Source organism: Chlamydotis macqueenii, chromosome 3 (genome assembly GCF_036417535.1).
Source record: "Chlamydotis macqueenii isolate bChlMac1 chromosome 3, bChlMac1.mat, whole genome shotgun sequence".
Taxonomy (NCBI): Eukaryota; Metazoa; Chordata; class Aves; order Otidiformes; family Otididae; genus Chlamydotis; species Chlamydotis macqueenii.
This window is the reverse complement of record NC_141558.1, coordinates 48,889,659-48,915,680: the sequence shown is the minus strand read 5'-3', so window position 1 is coordinate 48,915,680 and position 26,022 is coordinate 48,889,659. Positions and strand designations below refer to the sequence as shown.

Genomic DNA, 26,022 nt, shown 5'->3' with positions numbered 1-26,022 from the left:
AGGTATCTCAGGCGGGGTGGATCATGGCAGGAATCTAGCTAAGGCTGCGAGGCTTGTATGTTCTTTATTTTCAGTTTGTATCTTTGATCCTCCTTCTAAAGTGGAAAGAAGGCTTCCCCTTATCTGACTAGCCTGCTTAGAGCATGAGTTTTTTTAAATGGGAACCAGGTTGTCCTACATGTGCATACAACACCCAGTACAATCAATCACTTACAGTTGGTGCCTTGAAACACCACCATCAAATGACCAAAGTGCAACATTACCACAGGGCTCCACTCTGTGAGATCAGCAAGCACGAGGGGTTTTGCCCAAGCCCTGACTTTAGATTTGGTCCTCTGTGGCCATGTACGGATGTGTGCGCACATACACATCTCCATACATGAAATGTTATATGGAATGGCTTATTGCAGGATGCAATATAGTAACGGGAGAAAGGAAGACAGAGTTAAGTATAGCACATTTACTAGTAGACATGACTGAGAAAATGGACTGTTCTTCACATCTACCAGACACATTTTTCACCCCGGAAAACAGGAGGGAAGATGACTGAGAGGTGGGGACATGCCAGTTAAGCTCAGGTACTTGTCCAAGCACAACAAGAGATCTGAGGTATGCGCAAGGGCTGAAATTCCATTACAGGTTTTAAATAATTAAACACTACATGTTTGGAAGCTCATTCCTTCCTATTACTTTTTAAATAATTAATATATATTTACATCTATTGGAGCTAGACACATAACAAATTTGAGTCAAGCTGCAGAAAAGAGATTTTTCCTGTCTGACAGCACTACAAATGTTTTTTGTTGTATACAGTAACTTCAGCTATGAGGGATCAGTCAAAACCCAAATCCATGCTAGATGCTGTACATCACAGGCACATGCGTAAGGGGTTTTCTATCAAAGTATTCACAAGTAATCAAAACACTAAGAGAAACTGTAAATTCCCAGAGGAAAAAAAATGTGCTTCTAACATCTCAGAATAGTAAAAAGTTATTCAAATTGGAAGAGAGTAAATAAAAAAACTGCCTGTATTGTTCCTGTTGAACATACTCATTATGTTCAAGCTAACGCTGTCAGTTCCATGTAACCTGTAGCACAGTTTGATTAAAGAACTCCACAATTTCCTTCAATTGAAAATACTAATCTCGAAGCCTAGAAAAACAGATATACCGGAGTAACAGAATCTAGAACTGAAAAAAATATATATTTATCTAGAGTACTTCTCTTCCTACAACATGTTATTTCCCTCTATTTGCTTCTGGTTCAAGCTGAACAAGCCATTAAATACCCAGCAGGTTTCACCTAAGTGGAACTACACGTGACGCACCAAAGCGAACAACCAACACTGTTCAAACCTCCAAAACAATAAAGCACTGAAACAGGCTCTTGAAACCGTAGCTCTGCCCTGGGAAATGAATTTGTAGCAATGGCATCAGGATTCCATGTTTATTGTACGTATGATTTCCAGCTCAAGTACGCTTCTGTTTACAGGTAAGTAGATATATGTGCATTCACTTATGCAATTCTAGCTGGCATTCCTACAAATTCAGTCCGAAAGTCCATCTAAGTTATTTCCTTTTCAAATAGCATTCCGACTAATAGAAATGCTGCTGGCCAAACAGTTGCTTCAATTATAATAAGTGGAGTAAAGCTGCCTTCAAACTGAGATCTCAGTTACACCTGCATAGTTATTCTGGCAGTTAATTAGATTGCACAGGGGTAAATATGGACTTAATGTGCTCTTCAGAGGCCTCAGAATGGCAGAAGACATATTAGGGAGAGAAGAAAGAAACCAACTTGACTTTCAAATCCCAGGCCAGCTTTGCAAGGAAGGAAGCAATAACATCTGTACCCGTACGTGAAGCAGTTGTGCGTTAGAGATTGTGGAAAGCCAGTCACCTTGCAGGGGAAAGGTTCGCTTAAAAAACGTCTTGCAATATTCTTATTTTGTAATTGTTATTAAAAAAAAACAACAACAACAACAAAGACACTTAAATCAAGGGCAGACATTGGATCCAATAATGACAACTCTCCTGTTTGCTCCTTTGACCCGTGCAGCTCTAATTCAGAGTCCCGAGGACAGAAGCTGCACATTTCTGAACGGCAGCAGACAAACGGGGCTGCAGAAGAAGGGACCACGAGGTCAGGTTTCGGTGAAAGCCAGGCTTGCATGCCAGGCATGGAGATCAAGGACCAACTAACTCAAAGCACAGGAAGAATCAGCGCTTCAGATGTCAGCTGTTTAAAGGATTACAGGTCCTCCTGTTTCTGGTGTCAAGGTAACAATCCGAGCAGCAGAGGCGTGAGGCTCCTCGCCGTGATGGCTGAACGTGCAGCCCTCAACATGGATTCAGTTTGGGAGATTTTGTTTCCTTTTTAGACAAAGCCAACAGCGCCAAGTCTTCATGTTTCAAGGCTGTTTTAAGGCTCAAAACGCATCGTACTTAATAAAAAGACGAGCAAGATTCAAAGCAGAAAATTATATGGGAGCTTCACATACAGTAGGTGGAGAGGCAGGATTCTGTGACTTTTTATCAGAGGTATTCCTTTAGAGATTGGTGCTAATGACAGCTTCTTTAAAATGTCGTTCCCTCTCCTGTATTTGTGTTTTCACATAAATCCTGATTTTGGCATATTACTTTATTGTGCAGACATGTTCTGTGTACTGGATGGCTTATGCAAATTAACCAAATGTCCTATAAATTAGTCTTGAAATGCCTGGGATAATGAGCTGCTTGCATGGTGAGCAGTGCATAGTATTCAAAGAAGGACTCTTTACAGGGTGGGAGAGCAGGAGAACATTATAAATGTGCCCAGGCTGCACAATAAGGCAGGATGCTCCACTGGCATTTTGCTCCTCACCTCAAACTGCAAGGCTAACTGACTAGAATTGAAAAATGCAATGTTAGGAAGCACCTAAAAATTGAAAATCTCAGTAATTATCTGGTAGGCAGACAATGTGCCCCAAGCTACCAAAGCCCAAGCCTGCAGATCTTAGCTGACTCGGCAAACACATTTAAACTGGTTGCAGGCTGGGTTTTCTTTCCTTTGTAATTTGGATTCTCACTGAAGGCCTTTTGATATATGTTATGTATGTGAACGGTATTGCATGCAGTGCTTTCTTTTGGAGATGTGTACCCGCCTACCAGAAGTCATACCTCCCTTGTGTTCCTTACCTGAGATGAAGAGAATGCTTCAAAACTACACTCCTAGTTGTCTTTTAGAAAGAAACGTTTTATGTCAGTTTATTTCTTGTGAAATGTAGATTTAAGAGCAAGCTTCATGTACAAAGGGCTGGTTCTCTGCTCCTGACTCAGGCGGTGCTGTGCGAGGCATGTGAGGTTAACGATAATAAATTAGATGACAAATCAAAAATACACCACTCGCTTTTGGTGTGTGCTTAATTGGCATTCCACCTCTAATAACTGCATCCATATTGAATATGTGTGTGGGCACCTTCGTTTGCAACATCATGATAATTAAATGATATTAGTGTTCAGAAGCAGGTATGTGAGAGAGAAAGTGTTATTAGCACTACTTGGCAACAATGACAGCCTTAAGGATGCCTTTACCTTGCATTCCTTTATTTTGTTATTGTCACAGAACTAAAGTGGGGAGGGTGAGGGAAAAAGGATGGACAACAGGGATGAAAACTGCAGATGGGTTTTACAAATGGAGCGATATCCTTGCCTCTTTCCCTCTCCTTCTGGTACTTCCAAGGCCCCACGTTTTCTGCTAACGATCCCGTGGAGCAAGCCCTCAAAGGAAGCCATTTTATCTCTTTGTCCTGCAGTAACCACTGCGTACTCCTGAGCACCCTGCCTTGGTAGCTTCTCTGTTCACTATTCACAGATAGCACAGGAAGCTCCTCAAAGCACAGGAGACCGCTATGCAAACGGTAATAAAGCTGACTCTCTGCCATCAGTGTTATTAGGATACGGTGAGCGTCTGGACCATAAGCTTTGCACTGACCATGGCTACTCTGATTTGGTGGCGCTTTATCCCAGCTGCCAACTGCGCAGACAAAGGGGATGAGGTAAAGGCAAAGCAAGCAGGAGGAATTCATCGTCACAATTCCACATGAGCTTCAGAAGTGCAATTATGCCCATTTTATGAATGGGGAGCAGAGATAAAGAGAGATAAAGGGACTTGGCCAGGGTCACGGGGGATGTCTTTACAGAGCTGAGGAGTGAACAGATGCCTCATTAAGGACTGGTCTAATACCAGGCATCGAGGCAATCTTCCTTGTAAGAAACTCAGGGCTTGTGTCTGGCGTCACAAGCCACCCGGTTCAGTCACATCGAGAAATCAAGCTGTGAGCAGTGGCAGGTAACTGACAGGCTTTTCGATGGTAAAAATCACATTTAGTAACATCTGGGCCTTACAGCATTTAGGGAAGGGGACTTTCCACAGCTAACAGCACCAAGGAGCCAAAAGCTACAGGAACTTTGAAAACAAGTGGGGATATAAAGAATAAGCTATGCAATTTGTCATGGGCTCAGGAAAGAAGGCAGTTAAACTGAGAGAAAGGAAAGATAGTAATGGAGGAAGACATATATTCAGAAGGCTAAGAGAGACCTAAGAAAAAAGCTGCAAAGAGCAGAAAACCAAAAATAACAGACAACAATAATTAAAGATGGAAGAATAGCAGATACACTTGGGTGAAAACAGCTCAGCTGGAGTGCCACAGGGACAATCCCTGCCTCACTGCAGCTTTCGATAAACAGGCACCATCTTGTACGTGCATTCTGGACAGAGGAGCGTGCACGTTCGTGCTGGGGACAGGCACAAGAGGAGCAGCCCGAGGAGACAGGCTCCCAGTGCAAGGGTACGGGGGCAGGTCAGGCGCAGCAGCCATGCCCCCCGATGCGCTCCACTCCCTCCATGCTCAGCATCTGCAGTTGAGTGTAACGTTAGCAGCAGCTGTTTCAATAATGTTTTAAACCTTCCTGCCCTCCTTTTTCAGAGCTCCAACATGTAGATTCAAATCCCTGGACGTTCACAAGCAATTATTTTCTAATGACGCTAGAAGCAAAGCTTCCAGTTCTGCAGCTTCAAAAAACCCTGCCCAGCCGCACTCTGCTGTTGACCTTTTCAAGACCTAAATATATATGCGATACCTAAATAAGATAATTGGCCAAGTATAATGCTACTGTAAGCCGGAGGCCTTTTACCAGAGGTGACACAGGCCCCCTCTAAGGAGAAGAGAAACTGCAGGAACTCCATCCTTGCTGGTTTGCCCCCTGCGTTCAAAAGCTTCTCTGATACCTGATTTTGCGTGGTTTTATTCATGTGCATCCCAGCTTTAGGTTTCGCAGTGGATGTGCTCAGCTGTACAAACTGTGCCAAGTGAGCTTACCAGAATGGCAATATTGTGCAGGAGATGGTACTTTTGCAAGGGCAGCCCCAAATTCCTATTTCTCACTGTTGCATGAGAACAGTCTATCATGCCGTATAAAATGTAAATGTTTTGTGGCCTTGCAAATAAGCTAGAGAGACAGCCGATCCATCATCACGACTCTGCATCACTACCATGGAGAAAGGATAAGGAGTGAAAGCTGATGGCTTCTGCACAACAAACAAACAAGCACAGAGACAGTGTTTGCTCATTTCAATGTGCAAAGCTGACTTGTTTAAATATGAATATGTTGCTTATAGCCAAATTTTAGTGACAGCAGCCCCGTGGCATCTATCACTGTTTGCACTTTTGCTAAAAATAGTCATGTTGTCTCTGGATTTTTTCAGATGCCACATCTGCAGGTAGTTTTCGCTCCCCCCACTCCATTTCTACCCATTACCATTTCCTCCACACTCTGGGGTATATCGTGCTCAGGAAGATACTAACCACTCAAGGTTTGTGTTGCGCCACAAGAACCTGAAATCACTTCCCTGTCCTCACCAAAAGTCCATGCCCTTTTCTCTCTCCTTTCCTCACTCTCTTTCCCTTTCATACTTAACAGGCAGGGGTGCCAGGCACAGCTCCAAAATGTCCCCAGTGCCTGCACTGAGGAGCAAGGTTGTCTAAAAGGGAGCACACGCTGTCGAAACTGTGAAGCAGTTTTTCTCAGACCAGATCGTGATACTCACCGCTTCTCCACTTACAGAAAAATGAATGATTTTCTCTTCCTCCCCACAGTCTACAGCACATTAGAAATATGCTTTAGAATCAAAGCACTGGTGGGAGGAACTAATAGATCTTTTCCATTTCTAGGTTTTCCCTACATATATATTCAGATGAAGCACCTGTCGTAAAATCACGGTGACCTGCTCTGAGTCAGGCTCCTCCCAGAGCTCACCCGGGTGCTCTGTGTACAGCTCTGAAAAGGAGCAAATCCCACCCAGAAAACAAGAAGCAGTGAGAAAACATACAATGTGAAACCTACCCAACACTTCTGATTCCTTCCGAGTGCCGCAATTCAGGCACTCGCCAAATCCCTCTTCTAAGACAGAGCTACGCGAAGTTCCTGGAGGATCAACAAGGGCCAGGCTATTTTGGATTTGCCCTCTTTGCAGTTTTCTAACCCTGAGAGCACAGGGAGGTCCCCAGGACTGGAGCAGCTCATACTTCCAACACAGGTACCTGCATTCATCCAGATGGATTTTGGTGCAGGACCAGGGCTTTCTGCGCACCAGGGATGTGCTACCTCCACGACACTCCTGCTGTGGCAGCACACCGTGGTGTCGATGTGCTGCCATGCTGACACTCAAAAAGCAGCTCTGAAAATAAAAGGCAGATTCCCCAGGCCACATAGGATTTTGCTAGCTCAGCGCCCAGGAACTCGCAGATAGCCAGCACAGACCACGAACCGCCGCTCCCATCAGTCCACGAGAATTTTAAAAGACATTTCCACTTCTGCTTGTGATGTACCTGCACTGGTGACAACCCTGAAAGTTTTACGGCATAACTGTTTTTCTCTGCTATGTTAATCAGACTTGCTTTCAGCAGGTTTATCTCAGAGCTCGGGGAGGCAGGGTGGAAACGGGGCCAAACTCATCTGCACAATGGCTCCTCCCAGCACTCACATCATTGACTCAGCTGAGCTGGAGGCAAACAGCGGTGGGATTACAGTCAATGCGACGGAGGCAAGCACTGCCTGCTTTCCAAGCACGCGAGCAAGGTGCCGCGTCTCACCCAAGCAGGCTGCTGCGGTCCGGTCAGTGCCCGCATCCTGGCCGAGCACAGAGGTGGCCACTGAGGGACAGCAGCTCAGGGACGCCAAAGGGACGCATCTCACCTGGGTGGCATTGGAGAGAAAAGCTCTTTGCTCCTGGACAGAAAGAAGCCACCACTTCTGTCGCTGCAGCTGTGTGGTGACTTAGGGATGCTGAGATTTCAGCGAGGGCCCCAAGGAAGGACTCTGATAACCAATGTGGGCAAATATCTTCATTTATCTGGGGGTATGTCAGCAGCCAGGCCCTCTGGTTATTTCCTTTCACTGATCACAGCGATTTTGAGCTAATCTGGTTTGAACTTTGGACAGCATGCACTCATCTGGGCCTTGGCCATGCCTCTCTTTAAAGAAGAGACTGGATCCTGAAGGATGGGGCGGTTTACATGAGATACGGTCCCAGAAATTTATTAATACAAAGTGAAAAATAATGGATAAGAGAAGCATTTACTATTTCTCTTCACCGAGTCAATCTCCTAGCTCTTTCATACTTTAGTTTCCAGCATCCTTCAGCCCTTCTGACTTGGTGCCGGGCCCGCTGTAACAGGATCCAGCAGCGCAACGTCCCAGTGCTATCTTCCGGCATTACATAAACCTGTGTTTGTGCCAGATCTTCACCCACTTTGAGACTCCTTTGCACCACTCTGGTAGCATAAAGGGGCCACGGGAGTGCATTACACACACACCACCTTTTCAGGCTTCGTTCTGTTGCCAGAGTGGTGTAAAGGGATCCCTGGTTCGAGGCAGAATCTGGCCCTTCGCTTAATGTGTTTAACAAACGAAGCTGTCAGGAATCGGTTGTTAGAAAGTAGAAATGTATCCAGTGTGTTTGTTTTCTAACCATGAAAAAATTTCTCAGAAAGTGACTGTTTCCCATCTCAGCTAAGGAGACATTAATTTCAGCAGCACGTGCAGTAACGTTCATTCAGGACTGGCCACAGGTGGTCAATTATTCCTCTTCCTGGCTAGTACAAGCATGTTTATTCCTCATAATAAAAAGTATTAGTACAATAGAGAGTTTATTGCTCAATTAGGAAAGTGACATGCAAAGAGTTACAGCCTCTGTGAGAGAATACAGCTAGAAACGAATTTTTGCAGCTAGAAATGAATTTCTGCAGCTGAAATACCACCCGCCTCCCCATCAGACACACAAAAGCTACACAGCTTAAGAGCCAACTCACAGGTATTTTCAGACCAATATTTAACTAGCCTGCACAACCAAATATTGTATTGCATATTAAAGCTCTAGACTATAATTGTTTTCCTTTCTCTGTTTAAAAGATTTTTAATTGATTATTCAGGCACTGATCGAAAGAAAAAAAATTGAATTTTGGTTCCAAGCATAAACAAAGCTGTGCATTGAGCAGAATTTGAGAACATGGTACACATGCACACTTGGATCACTTTGTGGGACCTACACTCACTGCTCTGCTTGCTTTCATTACTATGCATTGCCTGGGCAGTCAAATTGTTTTTTAATACCTAAAAGTAAACCTCGGAACCCGTTTTCTCCTATTGTGTCAGATAATGATTCATAATAAATGAACCTCTCTGCAAATACCAAGGGTGCTATTGTTAGCTATTTGGACTATAACACAACATTAAATAATGGATATCGCTTTGCACTTCTTTTTAATCTCAATCTCAAACTGCATGCAAAAGTAATTAGATAACAGCATCCCCATTTCAAAGCTGGAGACCAGACATCTTAAACATAAAGTTAGCAGATACCTAACTTCAAGCATACAAGCAGTCCCTCTGCTTGAATTTAATGGCTCTATGTGCAAGCTTAAAGTTAGACACATGCAGAAATACATGGTTCAATCGATGACTGTAGCTATTGAAAATGCACGTGTGATACAGAAGGCATTTATCTAGTTAATGAACAGATATAGGCATATCTAAAGGTGGTTTAACCAATTCTAAAACAGCACCTCATGATTTTGAGTAAATCACGCTCTAGAAGTGCTTGCCTTCCTCTGTTAACTATCAATGGGACCTAGACAGAGAGCTCAGCCCAGATGTCAAATACTGAGATGCTACAGCTCAGGGACGTGAACTGAACTGTGTCCTAAATCAAAGGGTGCTGTGGAACTGGGAAGAAACGTGACACAGGTGAAAATCAGAGTGAAATACGGATGCAGCTGAAACTCAGACTGAAACATCCATTGCTTCAACTATGAGTGCAACAGAGAGAAATGTCCGACCTCTTGAACCCCACAGGAACGTTATCCTGAGGGATATCAAGCACAAGGAGATGTGCACGGTCCTTAAAAAGAAAAGTAACCTCCAGCAGGATGAAGGTTTTGCTGAAGTTGCTAATGCTAGTTTGGTGCAAGAGGTACAGCGCAGGAATAATTCAGATTACTTTGAGCAAAACGGACCCCACTTGTAAAGAGCAGCTGTGCTCAAGATATTGCTGCAGGTTGATCTGCATGTACACCCACCTGAAAGACCCCAGTCTGCAAAGGAAAGCATTAACAAGAAAGCTTCGTGTTGGGAAACAGACACTTCTTCCCAGAGAGAGAGACAACAGCACATTGAAATCACACTGTGCAAGACAACATTTATAAAAATGTTGACAGATATCATCCCCCGTTTACTCATGGAGCCATCAAAAGCTCGCTTCCAGAGAGCATTTTTGGACCCTTTAGTTGACTAAATCACCAATTTAGAATCTGTCAGACTTCATTATGCAGATTAGGAGTTTCTCCCTGGTTTCATTTGTTATGCATTAATAAGAGAGCATTGGTGACTGTATCCTCTCGCACAACCAAAGCCTTTCTGCCACTACATAGTAAATTTTGTTCTTTCTAGTGTTCGAAAAAAACCCCAACACAACAGCAACACGGCTTAGTTGCTATGCAAAGACTTAGAGCCACTGCATAGGGATCAGTTCCAGAGTTTGGTTTGATTCGAACCAAGCCAGGGAAATTATGCCTAGATGCACTCTGACAAGGTTTTCCTGCTTGCCTGGTTCTCTCGTCTTCAGGTGAAGTGTGCGCTCGGGCCAGACCAGCCCCGGGATCCCCACACCCCAGTGCGATCCTGATGCGTATTTACTGCCCTCCAGCTCGACGCCCGCTGCAGTTAAAATACTCGCTACCAACAGGCAGATTTATTATGAATGCTGGTAGGGATCTTTTTTTCTCTCTCATTGACTAGATGCAACTCAAAAAGTTAATGGTAATTGCTCTCATCTTCATTTAGCAATGAGAGAGAGAGAGAAATGGGAGCAATTTGCAGATCTGCGAACAGGTCATTACAGGTGTGTTATATTAGTATATTCATGAGCCCCCTGGGACAGCCATGCTGCGATATCCAATAACTTTCTTAATGTGTAATTACACACCATTGGACTATAATTGATTAATTGAAAAGAGAATGTAGGCAGATGCTAGGCCAAGGCTGCTGCTGCTCATTAAATGAATATGTCCTTGCTTCTTTTTAATAAGTTAAGTGAACTACTCAAAAGCAATTAAGTGAGAACTGAAATTCACTAGATTTTAAGTAATTATTGGTATTAACTTCTATAATAAAATGCAAGATTTATATTTTGGGGTTTTTTCCCCCCATCCTGAAAGCAATATAATACATGTCACTGCTGAGATGTAAAAAAGGTGTCTGCCACAGACAGCAGAGAGCAGCGAGAGACGCGCTCCTTGCAGACAGATCTTCTTCAGTGCGCCTTCCAGTAACTGCACGCCATTCATCCGCCCTCTTGGGACGTCATTCCTGGAAGCCCTGCACAGTCCTAGGAAATCCCGAAGAGAGGGGGCCACACACTCGATATCCCAGAGCACCCCCAAGCCTCCCTGCAGTCCAGGTGAATGGTGGCCAGGAACCCTCCTTTCCACGGGCTGAATCTTAACTCTGGGAAATAAAAAGAGCATGGGCTCCTGATTTTCAAAATCCCACTCTCTGACCACTATATGTTGGCTCCTAAAGGGGTCAAAGCCATCAAATTATTTTCCTTTTTAATGAGGAGGCCAACGCATGCAGCTAGATGAGCAAGGTGAGGCATAAGCCAACTGCCAAAGTCACACTGATCTACGTAGGCATCTTTTTAGACCTGACAAAACCCATTCTCATTAACACTGCATGAGTGAGAGCCAGGGTCAGAGGTGCAGAAGGACCTGAGCACCAGGGGACTATAGTCAGTTTTCTGGCCTGACCCTGGTGCTCCAGGCACGGCGGTGGTGAGATGCAGTGTGAGGGACCGCTCTTCCCAGGTAGCTGCCCCTCTGGCTCTACTGAGTCATCTGCATCCCCTGCACTTACCCTAAGGAGAAAACATGTATAGCTCTGGGTGATGACTTTGGAAATTTTATTTCCAACTTATGTGGAAGGAAATCCGATGATTTTTATTTCACCGCACTTCACTTCCTTTGGAATAAGGCATATCTTTATTCTTTAATGTTCCATAAAAACTGTCTGAATTTTATTTAAATTGGTTATGAATGCCAGTTTCATAAAGCAAAGCCAGGAATCACAACTGATTTTCTTTCCAAGGAATACAAATTTGCTTTTTTTTTTTTTTTTTCCAGTTTTATAGAGGTTTGGGTGGGAGAACGGCTGACAACATTTTTCAGGGTTTTTTTTACTTTAAAATTTATTGAAATCATTATTAAGAAGCAGCCTGCTAAAAATGCATTTTCGGCTAACAGCTTCTTAACTTTTCAGTTGTTTAAATTCCTGGTCAATAAAAAGATTGGTATTTGTAAAAAATCATTTTTGGAACGGCCATTTTTCAAGGGGAACACTTTTAATATGAAAATTATAACTTCAGTAAACACATCAAATGAGGAAAGCAAAGAGTAAAGATAGAGTAATACAATGCAGCATTGCAGTGAGGAGAAATTAAGGCCGGAGAAATTATTCAGAGGTCACCAGTAATTGCATATTTATTAACAAAAATTTTAATGCTTGTTTTGGGCAGGAAGATGACAGAATTGGAGCTGTAATGGGATTTTAATTATTTTCATTTTTAACAAATGCATTTTGCTTCCCTTTTGAAATAATAATAACAACAGTGATGTTAAAAACCAGAAAACATGCCTCCTTCTGAGGAAAGGCAGGCTTGTGCTCACAAAGTGTCAACCGTCACATCCTAAAATAATGCTCGTGTAATGGTATGGAGGAAAATGCTAAACTAGAGACACCAGGGTGATGTTGCTTGCTATTTCTAGCATACCTGAGGTAAATGCTGTGGGAAATGGGATACGACTCGCTCTCAGCTCTGGAAGGGCAAATACCCACCATGGGTAGCTGTGGTTTTTCCTAAATCTGCCCCATTCCCATTGTCTGTCTTCCTGTGCTGCCCATCCCTCTCACTGTCACACCTTTTATTTCATCCCTTCAGCTCACTGAACTGTCTTCCGTAACTCAGTTCACTGGACTGAACAGGCAGGGACTATGTAGAGCTACTGGGAGTACCAGCCTGCCTGTGTGGGAAGCCTCATTCCTGGCTATGGGAGAGCTTCATTCCTTTTATTCCTGTCTCCTTCCCTTCCTTCTCCCCACTACCTGTGCTCCTGGGGATTTTATACCTTGTATTTCATGTGTCGCTGGGAACTGGCAGAGTGTTACCCTCCTTGCTGCTCTCAAGGGTTAAGGGTACTCCCCTGCCCACCTCTGCCAGAGGCGTGGGGAATCCCTCGCGCTCCTTAATGCTGTAGGTTGTGGTCACTCCCTAACCCCAGTATAAAAGGAGTAAGGTTTGGGTCTTATTCCCAGTAGAGATGCTATCTCAGACTTGCTATGACAGGGTTGTATTTTCTGTAAGTTCCTACAGCTGGTCTCTGATTGCAGCCTTCAGCTTAAATATTATTAATAAAGATCATGTTTTCTACACTTCAAATTAGCTGGTAGCTGGCCCACAGCAATTTTTGGTCAGAGAGGGGGAAGACGTCTCAATGCAGTCATTCATCTTTTCTTGTCTACAAAATACAAGGTGTCATTCAGAGCCCACTTGAAGTTGATGGGAGGGATCCTATTGATCTCACCAGGATCTCCACAGGATCAGAGGCTGTGGAGTCCTAAACATGGTGTGAGTCAAGAAAAAAAAAGTACATTTCTTTAGCAGGATGGTGGTGCAGGATGTGGGAAGGGGAACGGAAGGCCTCAAAGACCAAGGAAATCCCTCAAGACCCCCAAGAAGGTTTGCTGGGGCCCCAGGAAGAGGATTGAAATCTCCCAGGTCCAGCCTGCGCTGCCGTAATGTGAGTAACGGCCTTCACTTCTATTATGGAGTAGAAAAACATATAATAAAAAACAGGGCAAGAGGGACACAGCCCGTCCATCGGGCAGGACAGTGGATGCATTTGTTCTAAACTAGTAAATAGATACGTGCAGACAGGCACAGAGCCTATCATTTCCCGGGGACGGCATATCGCGGGGCGGCTGGCAGGCTGCAGCTCTCTATTTGGCCCTGCATCGCTCTGGCGAGATGCCTATCGGGGTACAGCCGCCGCGACACCCAGTGCCCTGTGGATGCCTACCTAAGGGCCTACCTTGCAGGGAGGCAGCGGGCAGGGAGGGTCAGCCAGGGCTGGGTTTTGGGGCTCCCCTCTCCCCCTGGGGCTGCAAATCTGCCCATGGGCTGAGCACTGCCTTTTTTCAGTGCTTTCACCCAGTGCCCATGGACTTCAACAGTCTTTAGGAGTGTGTGTAAGGTGAACACCACATATTCCTTCGCTCAGCCTGGCAGCAATTAAGGACCTACAAAAATTTTACCACAATTTTGCCTGGTTTGTTGCCCTTGCTTGAAAAGAAACAGAATGCAAGTTTTTTGGTGGAGTTTTGGGGAGCTTTTTCTTTAAATATTCTGCTATAACTCATGAACAATTTAGTTTTTGAAAATGAAACGTTACAGGCAATTAGTCTACGACATGACCTAAGCCTCACTGTTATTTCAGTCACAAGAAAGGTTGAATTTCAGGTGGCCAAGATTACTGAGGTTTTAAGAACATCAGGATCAATTCCCTGCTACAACAGCTTTTCTCAATAATTTTGTTCCAGAGCCATAACTGCCATTCTGACAGCTCTCTCTGCCTAATCTGAAGTCCCTGAAACCAACAGCAGGCTCTCCATCGGCTGTTAGGGGTTTTGCATGGCCATTTGCTTGAATCACTGCATGTGTCACAGTGCAGCTGACAGAGCAGTATCGGTTGCTCTCAGATTGTGGCAGGAAACTGAGCAAGAAACTGATGAAATCCATCAGTAAACCACCAAAAACCAGCACCAGTGGTGAGACACGGCAAACGGGTGATGCCGAAAACAGCAGTAGGCATCTCTCAGCAGGCTTGAGTACCAGCAGCTCTACAACCTGGAGCTCTACAGGGTGTCACAGCACTCATCCCCCTCTCCCGTCCCACCTCTCCAAGGTGGTGAAATCACCTCCTGATCCCAAGCTCAGTGCCTTAAAGACGAGCTGTGGCCCTGCACCCCTCAGAGCAGTCCCTGGGCAGCAGTCCTGCTCCAGCTCTCTGGCCAAAAGCTCTGCTTGTCCCAAAACCTGGGGCAGGATGGAGGAAGCACTCTCCCTCTCCTGCCAGTTTGCACCTAGCAGGGGGAAGGAAGAGCTACAGTGGGGAAGTGCCTCTGCTTTCTCTTTCTGCCAGGAATAAGGAGGCATCACGGGAGACAAAAAGGGGTGAAAGCCAAGAGAGGGGATCAGCAAAGCTATCTTCCCCAAATTCAGTCTTCCACTGCGGTTATAAATGGACTGATGGGTATTTCCTTTTAATGCTGAAGCACAAACAGGGAGCAGTTTTGCTTGACACTGGGGCACAGGAAACAGGTCAGGTACCTTAACAAAAAGCATCCAAACCTCACTTTCTGAAACCAAAACTCTCACGGCCTCCAAAGGATACCGATATGCAAACTTACATTTAACTTGACTACAACTACAAAACCTACTGGCCTCATCTGATCACAAATATTCTCAGCGCTTTTTAAAATCACTCTTGTAGGGATGCAATTTTTCCCACATCCCAGTACCGTAATGCTGCGGTTAACCTGCCCGCATCCTTGCTGCCCTGTCCAGATGTCCCACGTGTGCTGCGCTCACTGAGCCTGCCTCCAGTCCCGAAACAGCAGAGCAAAGCAACACGAGCTCAAGCAAAGCATCAGCTGTAGCTCTGGCTCCCCTCAGCCTTGCCATAGCCTCCCCAAACGCCTTTTGCTTGTCGAATGTTTTGCATTTCATGTTTCAGTTGTAGATGTGTTTTCAGAGCTTTCTCTGCCTTTTTTTTGTCAGTGACTAAAGATAACTGGCCGTCGGTGAGTTTGCATTAAACCCAAAACCAAGCATGTTTTATTTTGTGTCTTTTACATAGCAGCTTCCAAGGACCAGGACTATCTTATAATTCATCACACACAAGAATTAACCCTCCCAGAGCAGAACTACTAGAGCATCCTTTTTGACTTGAAAGAGAAAAAGATCATAATTTTACTGCAGGAAAACCGTGGATCACAGCTGGGTGTGGGACTGGAAATGAATTTTTTTTTCAGAGTGTTTATGTTTTCTTTGGTTATTTGTTTGCTTTACATATAATCCCATAGCGGTGGGTGGTACTCAGATCATCTCCATAAACAAATTATCTGGAAAGCAACCTGGCGTTTAATTTCCTTAACCCATCAACCTCTCCTTTGCTCATACAGCAGCATGCCAATCTGAAACCTCAACTTAATATTCTGGGTAACTAGGGCAGGGGGGGGAAGGACAAACTGTTCGTTTTTCTTTCTCACTTTTGTTAAAAGGCATCCAAGCATGGCTCTTCCTACCCTGACTAACCTGGGTAGGTGCCAGATGGCTTTTTCCTTTCTCAGGAATTTCAGCTGGCTGGAGCCAGGGCTGTGGGCTTTTCACTGGCCTTTTCACTCTAGCCTACCCTTTCTCCACAGTTAATCCCATCTCTCTCTCCACATCCACTATTAGCTGGACTGTACTGCTCCTTGACAATCGGCTTCGAGAGGACTAAATTCTGCTTTTTCCTTCCGGAAACAAAGAGACGTGCCTGAAAGAAAAGCTTCCAGCCACTCGTGGAATAAGAAATTAAAATCCTGAGGCAGTGCCTATGGGAGAAGTGTGGATGGCTGGCCAAGACAGCATGCTGGCCTGGCTCATTAAAAATAAATTTGTTTTATGTAGTTCCCAGTATTTATCATGGGTAGCTAAATTTAAGAAAGCATTATTCTCAAAAATACTGAAAAAGGAAAGGAAAGGAAAATTTGATGTCCTCATTGACTAGAGCATCTTAACCACTCTGTTTTCTACAATAAACGGCATGACACACAACAACATATCTGGATTTAACGTTGGAAATTAATACTCTAACCTAATCCCGTAACTGCATAATGGCTTTCCACACCAATCAAAATCTTTAATTGCCACTGCTTTTCTTCATGCGCAGAATGAATGTAAGCACTCAGGGGTTTCTTTTTCTAAGGTGTACCTCTTTCTTCATTCCATTTCCTATCAAGCTCTCGCTCAAAAAAAATACCCAAATAGCTGCGCTGTACCTCACTAACCACAATATCTCCTCTTCTGAGGAATAAACCATGAAGAAAGCATCTGATCTGTCATACTCTATGTTACTATGCTTTCAAATCTCTCCACGTACTGAGGAGTTAAAGCTCGCCGTGCGTGCCTGTGACCGGTGATGTTAAGATTCAGCCGGCGTAGCGCGGCTCCTGCGGGAGAGCCCTGGACGCAGACCCAGCAGCAGTGCCCCAGCCCCTGGATCCCGCCTGGCAGCACCCTCCCAGCACTAGCATTTCCCAAATAGAGGAGCCTGCGCTAGCCGGAACAAGCCTTGCTGGAAAATGGCAGTTGAACCCTAAAGCAAAGAAAGCACTTTCGAGCCAAAGCCTCCAATTTCACCTGACAGGCTATTACAGTACTGACGCTCAACTGCACTGAGAAACCTCCAAGGATTTCCTGGCTCTCAAAAGCACAAACAAGTTTCAGTTTCTCTTTCACTTAAAAAATCTCAGCTTTTTGCTCAGCGAGCACTTGCATGCACTGTTAGACTCTGGGTAAGTTTTTACCATTGGGAAAATATGTTTTTAGAGGAAGTAGCTGTCCCCACTCCTTTCTTTCATATTTTTTTCCTCTCTCCCCTCCCAAGAGGACAATTCACAGCACAAACGTAGGAATACTGACTAGTCTTTAGGAGAAAGACCCTGTATTAATGGCCAGCTCCTGTGAAATTCACTTTACTCTTAAGCATATTTTAATATTGCATTGTTTCTCAAAAAGTAAAGATACAGAAGGAAAACCACTACCTCTCTGTGAAACAAAGGGCATCTTCGACGAACAACACTAATTCCCCCACCACCAAAGCCTAGGCCCCACATCGCATTTTCACTGAAAGTTCCTAAAACACATCTTTAAAGACAGCAGAGGTACACATTCATTATTTGTCTACTTTTTTTTCACATACAAATTGAGTACAGATCACATCCCTGCCAATTTTGTTTCCAATAGCACAGGAAAAATAAAACTATGACAAATTGCTTTTATTACTTCCTTAAACGAGAATTGAAACTTGTCCAAAAAAGCACATGAAAGACTAACTTGGATGACTTGAGCTTTTGCCAGATACAGAAGTGACAGAATAAAGCAAAAACTTAAATGCATATTAATAGAGGAATAATTAACTGGGCATTAAAAGAATGCTTGATTTTAATAGCACAAAGGGGGTTAATTGGTTCATTGACTGCTTGCAGTAAAAATAAAGCAGATTTTCAATTGAAATAATACATGACATTTTATATTGTTTTGTATCCCAACTCTAGAACTGAACTTCTCCATACAGAGAAGCCCTGTTGACTTTAGGGGCATCCTTGTGTGCTGCGAAGGTTCATCAGGCCTGAGTTAACCAGCAGCACAGTAATGAAGCGTGGCCTTGAAGAAATAGTTTCATTTATTTGGCACAAGAATTGTGACTGCACCAGGGAATTGCTTTTTGTGCTTCTCTAGCTTCCTCCCCTTAGGACTTAACCCTGCTGCCCCTGAAACCAACAGGAACTTTGCAAGGAGTTTAAGAGGAAGCAAGATCAGGTCTTATGGGCCACATCACTTTTTGCTGAGGAGAATGATACTGGGAACACACGGACCCTTCCAAGTCACATCTGTGACTCTAAAAAGTGTTGTCATGACCTAACTGGGGGTTGGCTCAGCACAGAGGATGCCTGGCGGGTAGGCAACCCTATGCATGTATCCCAGAAGCGGTGACTGGCCCCCATCCCTGGGCTGCTGCCCTCCAGTCTGGGCCTCTCTGATCAACTGCCTGAATCTTGGGGACAGCTTTGGCACTGGGTTACATCAGCTCAACAGCTCAACTTCGCTGGATGTTGCACCTGGGACACTGAGATTAGTGTTTGGCCCTGCATCCTCTACGGGGCAGGCAGACACGAGTTTTAACGCAGAGGAAACGCAGCTTGCTCCCCCAGTGCTGCCCCCTTCTTCTATAGTTATAATGAGAAAAAAAAAAGCAGTGGTGTCTCAAAATATAATCCTCTGTTCTGACTCTCCACAAGTATTTCCATTTAGCCAAACAATACATTTCACTCACGCTGAGAAGAAAGGCGAATGCGAGGGAGAGATCTACCAATTAATCTAAAACTCCCTTCTCGAAAGCCATGCGTGAATCTCTCTTAAATGTATGACAATTCATTCTCTGTTTACTTTAGGCAAACAGAAAAACTCATCGTGGAGCACTCATTTTCGCAAGCTAATCAAGAACATTAGGCCTCAACAGATTCATTTAATAGAAATATAATAGGCATTCCTGCTTGCTTTTAATCTTGCCTAGCTGCAAATGCTAAAATGAACAGCAAATTAACCCTGCCTTGGAACAGAGATCCTTTCACAGCTGATATCATCTCTCTTACGGCTTGTAAACACTCCAGGCTCCCTGTACGTGCTTTCCTGGCTTTCGCTCTTTCTCTGCAGCAAAGGAGAGGAGAGGAGAGGAGTGGAAAAGAGTGGAGAGGAGAGGAGAGGATGCTCTCGCCTGCATGCAGCTAGGAAGGGGAAGAATAGGCGAGCTCTAAAGGGAGTACTGCGTGTCAGCAGAACGGAACGCGGCGCCACTGCCTGAAAACAAGGCAGAGCTAAATGGTGGATGGGAGAGTGAGTTTTGGGGTGCCTCACAGGTGGGGGGGGTGGGGCCTTTGGGGCTTTTTCTGCATCACTCCTTGCATGGGTCTCCCTGATTTATCGTGTGAGACAAGGTAGTAAGACAAGGCCATTCACATGCTGTCATCAAATATAAGAGATTTTTCAAGCAATTTGAGATCTTAAACTGTTCACGGATAGCAGAACTAGCATTAGAACGCTAAACAGGAAAAAAAAAACCCACTATCATATTTCATAATGTATGTCATAATGAACAAAAGCCTTTCAAAAAAAATAAAACGGTTTTCACTGTGCTAAAGTAACAATCTAGACTTGTTGTAAGTATGTTATTCTTACAAGTAGTTCGCAGTTATTCTTGAAGGCAAGTCTTGGAGTTTCCTTAGCATAGTGCTGCTGGGGAAAATTTTCAGCATGTCCATCTTCATCTCTAGCCTGAAGGGAAATATAATGGCCTATTTAGGGACTTACAAATAATGTAAGGAAAAAAAAATAGCTAAAAGCATAACAGCTCAGATCATTTAAACAAACGGGAATCCCAAAATACAACATTATTTAAAAGTTTGTTTAAATACGCAGTACACCTTTTAGATACGAGAACTTGGGATGCCGTTTTCTTACATAGCTCAGGTTGAACATGCAAATTCATTGCATTGCAAATAGTTAAAACAACAAAAGACAAACCCAAAATGAAATACTTGAGCTGAAAACTGTGAGTAACTCAGGGTTTCAATTTACTCCATTGCATTTTTCAGGATTACATTACATGTGTACTCGTTTAAACTTTTCGACATGCTTAAGCAATCCCTAAATAATGTACTTGTATTTTCAGTTTAACAGCAAGGCCAGAAAAAATATGTAAGTTTTCATACTCATAATTTACATGTAACACTATTATAGACAAATGGATTCCCCCTCCGTATTCAAGTGAAGCTTTGAAAGGAGCAATAATCTAGTGAGAACAATGATCCTTCAGTCAAATGCGGTCAAAATATTTAATGACGAAGATGCATTAAAAGTTACCGGCTATGTGGAACTACACTGTTAATTAAGAAAGCTGAAATTTAAATGGAGACATTACCGGAGCCCATTAGCAATCCTGCCTGCATATAGTATTTTTCCCTTCTCATCCACAGTGTTTTCTGCTTTTGCGTTAAAGGAAGAGGGAGAAGCAGGTGAGAGGAGGAGTGTCAGCAATACACTCATTACACTGTTCATTTGGGTGACACTTGCGCTCCGTTCCGCTCCATCTCATCTGATCCCTGACTGTTCGCTCTCTCCCTCTCGCAGCCTCCCGAAATTCACAGCTGAGCTGTCTCCCTCACATATGGCTTGCATATAATTATGCACATTCCATTTTACACTGCATTAAAATGATGAGCTCCTGGCTCCCCGCCAACCTATTTAAATCAGCCCCTGCCCGAAGAAGCTGGAGAGAGGAGGAGGGCAGAGCGGGGGGCTGGTGGTGGGGGGCGACGGGCACGGGTGGAAGTGACCGGGCAAGGAGCAGGTAGGGCCCGCTCCCCATCCCTCCAGCCGCCCTGCGTCCCCTTGCCCTGGGATGGAGTGGGTCCAGGGATGCACACGCATCTTGGTGGCTGTGGCAGCGCCGGCGCATCGTTCCCCCCTCGCACGGCGTGAACTGCCTGTCGTCGTGTGTCACACTCCCGGTGCCCAGGCTTTTTCAGTGTTGGCATTTATGAAAGATGTTTACACCTTGTAGGCTCTACGGCTTGTTTGCCTTCAAATAGGCTTCTGCCTCTCCTGGGGGAGGTGGGGTGGGAAAGCGGGGCAGGTTGACAGCACTGGTGATTTTTAGGAAAACACGAAGGGGTTGCACCTCATGGAAAGCCTGTTGAGTCCAGTGGGCTTCAACCTGGCCCTCTGCTTCTCTGCCATGGAGCATGAACAAACTTGATAGAAAATACCATTTTTAAAAGTGTAAGGTTTGTCTAAAAGTATTTTGGAGTAGCACCTACAACTAATGATTATTACAAGAAGTGGGAAGTGGGAAATGAGTTTATTCTGTATGTTTCCAAGCAGCTTACAGGTATTTTCTTTCACTGCTCTCAATAGCTGCAAGGTGGAAAATGTTTAAAATTTTTCCTCCAAACCACAAGGAAGAGGCAGAGCATTCCTGAGCACCTGAAATCACTTTTATATTGACAAAGGTTTAAATGTATTATTCTAATTGTTAGTTTGAAACTGAAACCTTGCTTGTGCAATAAATCTACCTCCCATGCTGCGTGGAATACAAAGTCCAAATTTGACCATGTTTTGTAAGAAAAAAAAAAATTTCTCATTTTGAAAACAAACTTTGTCCTTTCCTCTCCTCCATGAAGGAATAGAGGCAACTTGCTGAAGCTCTTCCAGGTCATCTAGAAGACAACTGGGGGATGAATGCCTTAAAAAATGCCTTGCACAAATAGAAACAGACCTGTCAGCTCAGGATCACAGGAGCCAACGAGATGCTCAGTGACAGAGAGCTAGCGAGATGTTGCGTGGGGCACAGGTGTTATGCAGGGCTCTGAACGCGATCAGTGCCCCCAGACCCCTGAAATTGTATCTTGGCACTATTCTAGATATTGTGCACGTGACGGCTGGCACATTGTAACCTGCCAGTGACCCTGTGGAGCATTATCTCTGTGCACGCGTACACCTTGTAAAGTGAAATGGATATCAGAGTGTTTGTAGCGTGTGTCAAAATATAGAGACAAACCCCACAGACCTTGACCTGCTTACCAAAATTGCCAGATACACAAAGGTTATTCACCCCTGCTGACGGCAACGTGCCCCTCTTCAGACTGATCCAAACCTTACTTTATTTAATTTTGGATGTCACCAAAAATTCCTAGTCTCAAAACCAGTTTAGCTACATACAGCTGTCATTTACTTGGGCAGTAAAAGTAAATCTAGCTTAGCTAGCTGCTTTCCATTGTAAAAAAAATACCTGTTCTCAGCAGCCAGGGCTCATTCTCCAGTTACTTTACATGAATTCATTACTACCACCTTCCAGCTGTTAATAATTTGCAGAAGGAAACACTCTTAACAATGTTCAGCACTGTTCCAAGCGCATTAAAAAAGTGGCTCAGAGTTTATCTCAGCGTGGTAATATTGTGATATGCCTGTACCTATACAGGCTCACTCTCAATTGCTGCTGCACACCAGTAAGCGACTGTCTCAGCTCCCCAGCGTCTCGACCTCAATCACAGCAGGCTGGCATCTACAGCTTCTCTATCAGGCTGCCAGGGGTAGATTTGGCTTGCTATTGTTTAAAAGGAAGCAACTGAAAAAAATCTGTGATCTCTCTGATTTTTTAAAATGCTTTTAAACTGCTAAAATGTTTATAGAAATGCTCTCATCAAAAAATGTACATCCAAGTGCAAGAGCTTCAGCTCTTGCTCTGCGGCCTGGGAGCACGGTGCGTGCCGCTCGTTTTATCAGCGCAAAACTGCTGCAACTTCACCGTGGCAGCGCCTCTCCTGGGATTGACTGCATCTCCTCATTCAAAAGCATCTACTGGCAGGCAGCCGCCTTCCCGTCAGCTGCATGGGATCTGAGAGGGAAACCTGCCCATCGCCGGCCCATGAGACACCAGGCTGGACACTCAACAAAACCGGCGGCACTCGCACCGCCCTGGCTGCTCCTAGTAGAAGAGAGCACGTTTGCAGTCGACTTGGTGGAGCTGGCTTGGCTGTAAGGTCAGACTGATGATGGGTTGTGCAGGAAATCGTGGCCTTTATTTGCAGGTTAGATATCAGGAAACCCTTCTTAATGATAGGTACAGCAAAGCACTGGCGCAGATTGCCTAAGGAGACTGTCAAAGCCCCATCACTGGGGTTTTTTAAGAGCAGATTAGGCAAACATCTGTCAGGAATGACATGCACAGAGTAGCTCCTGACGTGGGGAAGCTGGACAGATGAGAACATCTCCTTTCCCAGGTCCCTTTCCTCTCCGCTTCCTACCACTGAGCTGTGAAGGAAAATGGTAGGAGGGCGGGGGAAAAAAAAAAAAACCAAAAAGAAAAGAACAGAAAACAAGATCTGAAAGGATCTCTCTGAAAATAGCACAGCATTTGATGTTCAGAGATATGTGTACTCATTAATAAGTGCATGATGACAACTATCTTTGGCTACACAAACTGTGCTATCTGTTTGTAAGCCAGCCAGCCTATATTTGTGAAAGATGCCAATAGTTTGGAAACAGACTATATATTAAGTCAAGATTCCTTTTTTTAACAAGACGGAGGAAGAACAATCTACAGCAGAATTTCCTTCCCTCCCAAGTGCATGGATATTTGTTTCTCCTTGTTCTCAGAGAAAAATTAGCTCGGATCAGACAGAGGATTTCTTAGCTTCAGTGCAAGTCTTTTTATGCAGTCTTAGCCTTGGGAGAGGAAATCTGTGCTTACATTTTAATATTAAGGGCAGGATCTTATGATAGCATAAGTCACAAGGCAGGCTGAACAGAATAATTTATTAAGATGGAACTTGTTAATGCAAAGCTTCCACTAAAACGGGACAACGCATTTGCAATTAAATCCTACTGCTCTGTCCACAAAAGTTTAATGCTACTTAACTGAAAACACCTAACATCTATTTTCTAAGAGCGATGGCCACTTGAGTAATGCAGAGTGACAGAATATTAGCCTACTTACTCAGGATAAAATTGCCACCTAATTTCCATAAATGTCCTTTAAAACAGACAAAACACGGGACCGTTACCCCCAGACACATTCAATACAGGCATCAGTTGAATGTCTCTAGCAGGACAAAAAAAAAAAGCTGCGAGAAGTTGAACAGCGTTGCTATAGAAGCGCAGATAACTGCACCGAGGCTCCCGTCCCGTGGCGATGAACAGAGGAAGTTCACATCACCCTTAATGCTATTGTCTCCGGAGGCTGGCCGCAGATGGGAACCGAAAGCTGTGTTTCCGTTTCCACCACAAAGGTTATCTCTCCCTTCACTGAAACTCGAAGGAAATCCTCAGGGGGACTCTAATCCTTGAAATTCCAGTTCCTGTGCATTTCTGTTGTCTCAGATAATCAATTATCATGCTCTCTACATTCACTGCACCAGCAGCGGCAAAAATAGTACTAAAATTCCATCTGTTGAGTATATTCTTCCCAGAAATATTAATGTATTTGCTGCGGGCTGGGGCGGCAGGGGAGCCCGACATCAGGGTGCCGGGTCCTGGCTCTGCATTGGGAGTGGAGCGGGGCCAGGGACAACGGTCTGGGGAGGACATCCTTAGTTCAGGAACCCCGCAGTTATAGCAGTGAGCCCTCGCTCGGGGAAAGTCTTCCCTCAGGGAAAGCTCCCACTAACGTTCTACGAGAGATTTGCTCTTCACAATGATTTCAGGATTTTCCTGATTCATGGAGTGATGGAATAAATGGTATTTATTAGCTTATTGCCTCTCTCAGCTGCACTCTATTCATTAATCTCTACAGTTGTAATATTTTGCCACTCCAAGCCTCTAAAATCTTCTCAAGCTTTTCAAAAAAGTCCCAGGTATTTTGAAACATGTCAAAACAACATTTTATAAAATCTCCCACTACTAAGATCAGTAAAAATTAAGGACCTAGAATCACAATGGCTATTTATCACATCATTATCATCCCACTAAAATCGAGGTTATCACTTTTCCCTGACCTCCTGTGACCACCCCAGGTTACAGGTGACCACCCTATCCAATGTTTCCCAGCCTGGGGTCTCTCTGCCAGCAGTGGCTCTCTGCACAGTTGGCGGTGGTCTACGGAGCGCTTGCAGGTCATGTGCTACTAACTCCCCTTGTTTCCAGCTGCTAAAATGCATTTAAAGACAGCTAAAAATACATTAAATACTTTCCTAATGTTATTTTTCCATGTAAGCAACTGCTGTAGTCACCACAGGAATGTTATTTGATCGCCAAGGGGAGGGGAAGTGGTCCACGAGACAATCTGTCTACTGGAGGTGATCTGCAAAGTTAAAAAGAAATTGGGAATATGCCCTCTTATAACTTCTTTATGAAGTATGCAGAGGAAAACCAGAAGGGCTTTTGCTGACTTCTTTTGCTTCCTCCTCTCCTCTCCCCACACACGCCACCCCAGCACGCACAAGAACACACGTGCCAACACACACACGCACCTCTCCATCCATTATTTAAGTTACGAACTAAGATCTTGCCTACGCTGGAAGAAGTCATCAGTGGATAGAGACCAGTGGAACAATATCAGCGCAACAAGCAAAACCTCAGGACTGCATGCGTGGCTCTTCCCAGGTCTGGAGCAGAGGCCGTACCGCTGGAGACAGGTTTGTGCCATTTTGTTGCCTAGGATCTATCCACAGCCTTCCTTGAAATCTCTGCCTGACACTCAGCTGCTCCCGGCTCCTATATATTACAATATGGACTCCACAGCTGTGGAGTCCCTTTCACAGAGAGTGAAGTTATATGGTCACTGAGAAGGAGTAAAGATGTCTCCACAAAGATGCAGTCCCTAAGCAGAGTCTGAGGTCCAATTCCCTGCAGGCATCCTCAGCAAGACAAGGGACCCTACAGCTGGCATATCTCTTGGTAAGAGCTGCTTATGCTTTACTGCAGCATGTCCATCAGAGACAGCAATGAATCCAGACCCAAACTCTAACCTTTGTTCAAATTTTAGTAGGTATTTCAAAAGCGAATACAAAATCCAAATACCACACCACTAACAGCAGACTGGATTAGAAA

General features: G+C 44.4%; 1 protein-coding gene across 3 annotated transcripts in view; it reads right to left on the bottom strand.

The window, feature by feature from the left end:
- SOBP (sine oculis binding protein homolog) overlaps positions 1-26,022 on the bottom strand; it is a 114,986-nt gene that overhangs the window by 31,398 nt on the left and 57,566 nt on the right. For 2 of the 3 annotated variants that reach the window (XM_086743937.1, XM_086743938.1), the window contains exon 5: positions 19,654-19,749. The exons of the other annotated variant lie outside the window; for it this stretch is intronic. In XM_086743937.1, coding sequence (XP_086600063.1) covers positions 19,654-19,749 — 96 coding nt within the window. The remainder of the gene's footprint in view (positions 1-19,653; positions 19,750-26,022) is intronic. 3 annotated transcript variants of the gene reach the window in all.